The 10,207-nt window shown below is 34.5% G+C and overlaps 1 protein-coding gene across 1 annotated transcript; it reads right to left on the minus strand.

Annotated features, from left to right (window-relative positions):
• Positions 1 to 1,422: 1,422 nt before the first annotated feature.
• Positions 1,423 to 9,269, minus strand: LOC111089710. The gene is made up of 2 exons (XM_022402679.1): positions 8,017 to 9,269; positions 1,423 to 7,946 (listed from the first exon to the last, which is right to left on the minus strand). The coding sequence occupies exon 2, from the start codon at positions 3,781 to 3,783 to the stop codon at positions 1,756 to 1,758; it is 2,028 nt and encodes a 675-aa protein (XP_022258387.1). The 5' UTR covers positions 3,784 to 7,946; positions 8,017 to 9,269; the 3' UTR covers positions 1,423 to 1,755.
• Between the last annotated feature and the right edge of the window lie 938 nt (positions 9,270 to 10,207).

The raw sequence follows: 10,207 nt of genomic DNA on the forward strand, positions 1-10,207 counted from the left end.
GGAATGTGAAAGTTTCTATATATGGAATAAACAGATAGATACAACCACAACATGCAAAACGCAAATATTCGACGTAAAAAAAACATATGATTTCAAAGATGTAAAAATATTGAATGCAGAGAAAAATCCAAACAAAAGAAAAAAATTGGAAGCACTACAATTCAAAGAGTTAAAACCTAACATAAAATATCAGGATCACTGTTATATTTGTATTCAGGTACTTACATTAAAAAAATATAGATGAAGCTAGTATCATTCTACACACGGTTATTTTGTTTGGTTGTAATTAAGCGCAAACCTGCAAAATGGGCTGTCTTTGCTTTGCCCACTACGGGTATCGAAACCGATTTTTAGCGTCGTAAACCAGCAGACTTATCGCTGAGCCAGTGAGGGTCTCGATTGTTTGATTGGATGTGTTTGTAATTGTACGTATTTATACTCTGAATGTCGTAGGTGACATATATCATTGTTATAGACGAAACGATGTATTCAAACACATATATAATCCCATGAATAGCTGTTTCAAAAATTATATATATATTCTATAACTAAGTGGGTTGATGGTCACGCTTTAAACACGACATAAACAGTTGGTTAGTTTACTACAGAATATCTTAAGATACTCAGAGACCAATTGGCAGAGTATTTTGGGTTAATGTACGAAAAATATATTTTAAATAACACTAGAAAATAAAACCAACCCTCCAGTTTCAGAAGGGAGGTCCAGGCACAAAACACAAGTGTTTGATACTAGTACTGGAAACTCGGAAAAATTTTGAATATTTGATTTTGATGACAGAAAGGTAAAAAAATATATTTCAAACTATTTAGTATCATCGACGTACTTGTAGATTGATAAAAAATTTTATTATAATACATTTGAAAATATAATTTCTGAGGATGACCAAAATAGATAAAATACGTTGCTAGGTAACTATTTTACATCCAAATCCTTTTTTTTTCTTTCAGTTAGATGTTATCGCTTTCATGTGGACAACTACAAGCAGAGAAATATTGCGTTTTAAGTAAAATACCTTCTGGGTATTTCTCGCGATCATTCGAAGCAGCATATCAAATATATAGAAACATTTCACATGGAGAATAAAACAAAATATATTCAAAGTACTCTTTACAGCTACCTTGTAAGTCATCTTTCCACATTTTAAAAAATAAATGTTAGTTTAATATCTTTTTTTAAACCCATCAGATTGTTTGGTCTGCTGAGTACAGTAAATATGTCTTGACATTTCATAAAATATATGTGGGAGACTGGCATCATTAATGGAACAACATCAATAATAATACTACAAAACTAAAGACTGCCTAAATTCGCCAATGACTTTATTAATTTAGAGTTCAAAATAATTACAAATATATAAACCTTTTGTTAGACATTTTTCGGTTAAAACTGCCAGAATTATTTATTTATATTTTTAACTTTTTTTAATATTTGCATATTTTGAATTTTATTTTATATTTTTCGTAAAATAAGTCAAACGACTCATCAAAATTTCCTTTACACTTGCACAAAAACATAAAACTGGGCATTTTTATACATCATGATAGTGGACAACATAGTAAAAAGATAAAGTTTAAATATAGCACACATATGTGCAAATTTAAGACCTTTTTTAAAAATAAACGATATATGTATATTAGAACACTCATTCTTAGAAGAACTGTAAAATACTGACGGAAAACATTACTCAGTTTTAAGACCGCTCTCGTTTCTTGTTCTTTTTGAAAAACACGACGTCACTTGGAAGGAAGAGACCTGTGGAACTTAAGATAGGCGTCAACGATACTCACGTCATCTGATGAATACTCGTTGACCTTAGGAACGTGACTAACTTTCGACGATGGACCGTCAGACACACTCAAGATAGATGTGGATGGGGAGGCCAAGTCGAACAGGACAGTAGACGACTTCCTTGGTAAATATGCCACGTGATGATTTCTAAACATTTTATTATTTTCTATTATTGTTGGAGCCAAAAGTGGTTTGAGTTCGTGTTCCTTTTTCTTGGCATTTCTCTCGGTGTATAATTTCAGTTGTTTTCGTTTGATCAAAAGAATTGCTACTAATATTACAAAAACCAGTAAAAGGATACCTACAACTGGTGCAATTATAAAAACGGATATTCTGTCTTCTTCATTCAAGACACCGATGTAGTTGTGATCAGATCTAGTCCCTAGCGAACAACGCAGGTCTTCATTTGTAAACGTAACTTTTTCATCCACAACTGACTTCTTTGTTACCGTTTCTTTTAATTCCAGTTTTTTCAAATCGTCTTTATTTGTTACATCACTATAAAGCAGTTGCTTGAGTTTCTGTACGAAACGTAAAGTAGAGGAATCGTTTTGTGCTACTGTACTCAGAGATTTATGATTTAAGTGACTAAAGGTAGTGCTATTGATCTTGTAACTTTCTAATATATCTGTCTCTGTGAAAGTAGGGACAACGTTAGGCCAGTCTTTTCGTTTGTTCCAGCCAAATTCGTGATTTTTATATCCCACCAGTCCAGAGTCACCAGGTTCGAACATACTGTAATACCTATCCCCAGTCTCCTGATGTTTCTCAACAAATCTGTTGTAGTCAACTTTTTTATGTTTCCCGACTGTTTTCAGCACGCCAGCTAATTTCTTCCTATTCATGCCCTTATAATTTGTTTGATATTCTTTTGTGCCTTTGCCTCCAACCTCTCCGGATTCTTGCAGAACACCCAAAGCAGTAAAATGTTTTAACCTCAGGTTCTCCGTTGTGTTCATGGGCGACGTAATAGCTCTAAAACTACCATATCTAAGGTTGGATTCAAGCTCATCTTTTGTCAAATCATTTTTACCCTCAATATTTTCAGGAATTTGATTAATAGTTGAAAGGGGAAGATTATATCGGCTACCATTTTTATTCCACGTTTCATTTTCACTTTGTATAGGCTTAAAGTACTTAGGTTGCAATACATACTGAGACAGGCCTACATTGTTTGTTTCTTTTGTCTTTATTGTACTTCCTGTGGTTGTATTATACAATTCAATATACTGAGATGTATTTACAATGTTCATTGTACCACTAGTGATACATCTATTACTAATGTTAGGGCATAGTTTATCTGACCTTGATCGGTTTCGATAATTTTTTGTTGGCGATGGTAAGCTTGTGCTTATTGATATTTCTTCTTTCTGTTTTAATCTTAAACGGTCAGATAATTTTTTAATATTTAACAATGGCTGCAGCTTATTAAGACTACTATTAACTTCTTGAGAAATGTTCATAAACGTTGGGGCTTTTTGTGATATAACATAATTACCTACTTGTGAATTTTCTTCACTGACGTTAGTCCACGTGTTATTTATAATATGGGATAGAGGCAGCAGACCCTTTTTCATAACTGTGGAGTAATTATCAGTCCCGAAAATAGGTCTAACATTACTGGTTAAACTTGTATTTGTAATTGATAAATCATTCCTATTGAATGGAGGGCCAATTCTAGAGTTAGAATTCGAATTATGCTTCACTATTTCATTTTGAACAGTGAATGACTGAATTGAGAATGAGTTTTTATCCTTTAGAACACTGTTGAAAATTCGTAATCGGCCATTACTAAACATTCGGCCTAATGATCCCAATTTCATTTGAGACCTAGGCCTAGAATTTTTGACATTGTCAAGTACATCAGAGCTCTTTTGGTACCATTGCAACTGTACACAGTTAATAGTTGTTAAAATATAGAAAATTAAAATAATAGTTAGCCTATACCGTTCCTTGAACTCATCAAACTTCATTAAAAAGTTTTCCTTCCTTCAAACTGGTTTATGGTTGATACAATAAACAAAAACCTAGGGTTCTATTTAGGCCTAGTGTACGCTAACATTCACTTAGTCTCAATGTTGTTAATAGGAACAGTGTCCCTCCTAGCGACTTAAGATCATAACGAAGAGACAACAATAAGTAAGCAAAAAATTAAAGATTTTTCTTATATAATTCTGAATGTTCCCTTAAAAAATACACTATATGAAATTATTTTCCATCTTAGAAAAAAATTACAAACTAGCTTACTTAATCCCGAAGAAAATATTTTGTAAATTAATGATTACTGTAGCGTTACATTTTATACAATATAATTTTGCATTCAATTAAGGTGTTCTTAGGGTATTTGGGGGCCTTTTATTCTATTCAGTCCCAGCCTGCCAGCGTGGTGCCGTTGGTATTCTGTACAAGAAATGTTGATATGAAATACATTTCTTATGTTAAAATTTATTCAATTACTTTTTAAGCCTAAAAAATAAAATCATTTTACACTTATCTTAAGCTGTCTGCTATATTGTTTGTCAGTACTTTTATAACTACTACATCATTCAATTGAAGCTTATTTTACGTGCTTTAGCAATGATAAAGTTATCAATATTTTTGTGAAATCTATTCCACGTGATATGTTATGCTTAACGCCATAATGGAAGAGTTTTTGATATGGTGTATCACAAACAAGTTTTGATGAGTTTCAATTTTGAAAAGGAATGCTCACGTGATGCAAATATCACTGAAATTATCTGTAAAATTCACATGATGAAAATTTTTGAAAACAACTAAACAAAATTATTCATTATCAAAACGTTTAATGTCTTGTGGGCTGTTTCTGGTTTCTTTGTTCAAGCATAATCAAAAGCATTCTAAGTTCACTTCACAATCAACAATCGTTAATTTCCCATTTGAGAGAGCAACTTGAAGATTTTTGCATGATATCAGCAGATCACCTGAAGGTTTCGAGTTTAAAATGTTAATATTATACAAACATCCAGACATTTTATTGTATCCTTCAAATAACTGAAAAAAATTCTTTGAAAAAGTATTTATTACTATAAAAGTAACTGAAATGTAAAAAATAGAAACTGTTTTATGTTACAGTAGGTAAAATAAAGAAAAATAATAATAATAATATTCCACAAGGTACACTCGCAAGTTACTCGTACGTTACTGTAATTCGATAGGATAACGTCAGCTACACGTTCACCAAGTGATTTACAACTTGTGTAGCGGGAATATTAGTTACACACGGTTAAAAGGGCAGTAAAACAATAAAATTTTAGTAGAAACAGATGTATACTGTTATGAGTTTAAAGCTATTTAGGATAAACAAATCTAGTTGCATGTTACAATCTTAAGTCATTCTAGAAAAAAAAATGGTAATTTAGATTTATTTCATTTTTTTTATGGGGGGTTACAAGGTCGGTCAAATTGGCCAACCTCGTATAGAGTTAGAGTAGAGAAAAAAAGCAAATAAAGTATAAAGTTCTACTAGAAAAAGAAACGTTTGCAATTTATTTAGGAGGTTGTAGAGGTTGTGCAAATGAAATTTGATAATTTTCAGAAGTATTTTTAATCTTAACATGAAAATCACTTTGCATTCGGAACAGTCAATACTTTGACTCTATATATCCACGGAGAAATTTTTAGTGAAAATAGTTCATAAAAATTCTGATTTTTTTTGCCTACAAAAGATTTAATGCTTACTGAAAGCCTGCAAAATTTCGTGAATATACACAAAAAATATTAGAAATTACAGTATGGAAACTATAAAGGTCAATTTGGGGTCACGAACTCGGCTGACTCCGTAGTAAGTGTGTGATACCTTGTTTATCTGTACCCTAAGAGTATTCCTCCAAAGTACCAACAATTAAACTTGGTGTATCAAATTTATTGTTGATATTTTGAGTGCTTTATTAACAACGATATACCTCAACCAAAACATTACACCACATAACTGTTAACACAATAAATTCACAGCTGCTTATCTCTTTCAAAAAGGAATGTGTCACAGAATAACGTGCAGGATCTGTTAATCTATCTCTGCTTCGATCGCCCATCTTGAATTATATCGTGGAAGCATACCACAATGTATTTTCGACTTCCAACAAGTATCACATAAAGGTTTAATGGTTATTTCAACATGTTTCTTTAGTAAAACCTACCAAAATAGAAAGAAAAACAAATACACACATTTTAACACACCAAAATATTTCATAGCAGCGATTGATGACCTTGCTCCATTACAGCCTATGTTCTTGGAAAGGAACAAAAATATAAAATGTGAGACTGCAATCAAGATGTCTACACCATTATCATATCCTTTGCCTCCTATATCAGGAATGTTCAGATGCAGCTCGTCTAGTATGGTGAGTACGACACCAACAAGCCCTTTCCCAGCTGTATCAAGCACACACACACAAAATACACCTCTACCCATACAGCATCTTCATGTATTTAACTATAATATTTTTGATAAACAACATCAAGAAGTCCATTTATTCACAGCCATCAGTGAAATTGCTATAGACATTTTAACAATGCCCCATCTTTGCAAATTGGGTAAGCTCATTTTGGTTAAAAAGAAAGAAAAAAAAAAGACTCATTATGGAAATATTTTTTTTTCGGTTTCCTTTTTTGAGCAATGCCATTGGCCAAAAAGGCAACGAGTTAGCCTATTTTTAGCTTCATAAGTAAATCCCGAAGATGCTGGTAAACAGACGCGAGTTAAAATGATGCATTGCAACCTAGAAAGTCCCAATAATTGAGAAACCACGTATGCAAATCCAGAGCCGAAGACGACAAACAATCCAAAGTGGAGGAAAAAAGGGAGAGAATGTCACCAGAAAACCCCTCAGGTTTTCGGCAGAGAGCCTCATAGAGGAGATGGATGGTAGAGAGATATTGTAAAAGAGTTGTGAGGATAAAATGAAGGTGGGAAAATTGGGCATGGGTCAGACTTACAGGAGATTTGGGGGTCGCACTCCAAACAGGTAAAATAGAACCTAACAATTGTTGGTCTAGAAAAGGGTAGTCTGTACGATAATATGCAAGAGCAAACTGATCCAAAGCCCACAGGGGGCAAGGCATGCTAATCCTGTCACTTAATTGTGAGGCAAATTGGTCAGCATGTACCCGAATATCTGGGGACGGGGTAAAACCAAAAAGGGATGGGAAGATTGGTCATGTGGCAAGGAAGGACGGGTTCATAGGAAATAGGGGAAAGGGGTAAAACGTCACATACCTGAGAAACAAATTCCAAAAAAAGACCATAGTAGGCCTAACTGAATCATCAGAGGGTCATGGGAAGGCACAGCAGAATCAGAAGGTGGAAATAAATGATCCAAGTCCTCATTAGCCTCAACAGGCTCAGCATGTTCTGGAGGAAGTGGGTGAGGTACAGAGATAGAGGTTGACCCATGTAACCTTCAATCTCCCTGGAAATAAACGCTGATAAATCTCCAGCTGGGTCGGCCGCACCTGAGGCCTGTGACATAGCGCTAGATGCAATTGTGAACCTCGAAGTGGTAACAAGAATTTTGGAATTCATAATTATGAAGAGTCAACCAAAATCGAAACTATTAATAATAATGTGACTGTAACGAACTAGGATTAAGTTAGAGTGAAGAAACAGTTTTAACAACTTGGAAGTATTGTTTTGAATAAGTTGATGTCTTCTTACAGTAACACATAACTTATCGGTGACTATGTTGTGTGAGGTAACAACTCAATAAGTTGATGTCTTCTTACAGTCACACATAACTTATACATGACTATGTTGTGTGAGGTAACAACTCAATAAGTTGATGTCTTTCTACAGTAACACATAACTTATCGGTGACTATGTTGTGTGAGGTAACAACTCATGCATATAAATAAACCAATTTTTACATAATCAAGCTGTAGTGTTAAACATATACAGTCAGGTAAAAATATAATGATGAAATCTGGACAATAAAATAAGAAATAAATATAATTATAATATTATTAACACAAAGTCGTCCCTAATTGAGAACTGCCAACCACATCTGCTTCAAGCGAAAGGGAAATCCATAAAGATCTAGAAGACAAGTACTTCATGTGGTATCCTACACAAGCTACAGTACAAGTGGTATCCTACATGTGCTACAGTACAAGTGGTATACTACATGTGCTACAGTACAAGTGGTATCCTACATGTGCTACAGTACAAGTGGTATTCCTACATGTGCTACAGTACATGTGCTACAGTACTAGTGGTATTCCTACATGTGCTACAGTACAAGTGGTATCCCTACATGTGCTACAGTACAAGTGGTATCCTACATGTGCTTCAGTACTAGTGGTATCCTACATGTGCTTCAGTACTAGGGGTATCCTACATGTGCTACAGTACAAGTATCCTACATGTGCTTCAGTACTAGTGGTATCCTAAATGTGCTTCAGTACAAGTGGTATTCCTATATGTGCTACATAGACAAAGGAAGAAGTGCATGTGCTACAAGACAATGGGCATTCTTACATGTGTTACAAGATACAACACAAAGTGACCAATCACAATAACACATGATCCAGAATGTGAGGTGATCATGTTAATGTGGAGTTTAATCAAGTGAACATCCCTCCAGATTGTAGGTTTAACTGAATCAAATAAAAGTCACACTGTAATTTCCACTAACAGCCAAGATGCAGGTACAGTAAGGTTATGTTGTAGGTTTAACCAGGCCAACAACAAGGTTACAGATTTAATCAGGACAATTATCAGATTATAGATTCAGCCAGGCCTACAGCAAAGGCTACAGGTGCATTCCGTTGAACAGACAGGTTATAGACTTAACTGTGTGAATGGCCAGGTTATAGATCTAATTGTGTCAACAATCAGGTTATAGAATCAGCCAGGCCTAAAGCAAGGCTACAGGTGTATCTCATTCAACAGCCAGGTTATAGATCTAATTGTGTCAACAATCAGGTTATAGAATCAGCCAGGCCTAAAGCTAGGTTACAGGGGTATCTCATTCAACAGCCAGGTTATAGATCTAATTGTGTCAACAATCAGGTTATAGAATCAGCCAGGCCTAAAGCTAGGTTACAGGGGTATCCCGTTCAACAGCCATGTTATAGATCTAATTGTGTCAACAATCAGGTTATAGAATCAGCCAGGCCTAAAGCTAGGTTACAGGGGTATCCCGTTCAACAGCCAGGTTATATATTTAACTACGTCAACAATCAGGTTATAGATTCAGCCAGGCCTAAAGCTAGGTTACAGGGGTATCCCGTTCAACAGCCAGGTTATATATTTAACTACGTCAACAATCAGGTTATAGATTCAGCCAGGCCTAAAGTTGGGTTACAGGTGTATCTCGTTCAATAAGATCATAACATAACATAATATAATATTTTGGAACAACATCTTGGCTGTTCCATCCTCAAAACTAAATTAAAATGATTAAAAAAATAAAATAGAAAAATGTTAAACCCAGCCCTTTTCATTCATATATTTATCAAGCTTTTTCTTAAACTCACTTAAATTTACTGCCTCCACAACATCTGAAGGCAACCCATTCCAAAGGCCAACCACCCTGTTATAAAAATAAAATTGTCATAGCTGAAGATGACTCCTACCTTGCCAAAATTTATATTTTTGGCCCCTAGTCCTACTATTCTCACTGTTAAATATAAAAAAATATGATTCATCAACACTAACATTTCCCTTTACAATCTTAAACACCTCAATCAGATCCTCCCTAATGCTTCTTTTTTCAAGAGAAAACAATTTGAGAGATTTCAGCCTCTCCTTGTATGACAACCCCTTCATTCCAGGCACCATTGTAGTAACCCTTCTCTGAACCCTTTTTATCAATTCAATGTCTTTCCTAAGGTAAGGAGCCCAAGACTGAACAGAATATTCCAAATATGGCCTAACCAGTGACCTGTACAATGAAAGTACAACCTCTTTAGACTTGTATTCATTATTTCTATAGATACAATCTAAAATCCTATTTTCCTTACCACTAGCAAAAGCACACTGCTTGGATGGCTTTAGAGACTGATCGACTATTACACCAAGATCCCTTTCTTTCATAACACTGTTAAGGTTATTTCCATCCAAATTATACTTATAATTCAAATTATGATAACCCACATGCATTATCTTGCATTTGTTATAATTATAACCCATCTGCCATTTATTTGCCCAACTCACTAAATGATCTAAATCTATTTGTAAATCAGCAGCATCCTCTTCATAGCTAGCAACACCTAAGACCTTAATATCATATGCAAGTTTAAGTACTTTGTTGACTATTCCTTCATCTATGTTATTGCTGTAACTCAAAAAGGGCAAAGGTCCTAAGACTGGGCCTTGAGGTACCCCACTTGTGACATTAATTCAGTTTGACAGAATTCCATTTGTAACAACCCTCTGCT

The sequence above is a fragment of the Limulus polyphemus genome, unplaced genomic scaffold (assembly GCF_000517525.1).
Source record: "Limulus polyphemus unplaced genomic scaffold, Limulus_polyphemus-2.1.2 Scaffold7128, whole genome shotgun sequence".
Taxonomy (NCBI): domain Eukaryota; kingdom Metazoa; phylum Arthropoda; class Merostomata; order Xiphosura; family Limulidae; genus Limulus; species Limulus polyphemus.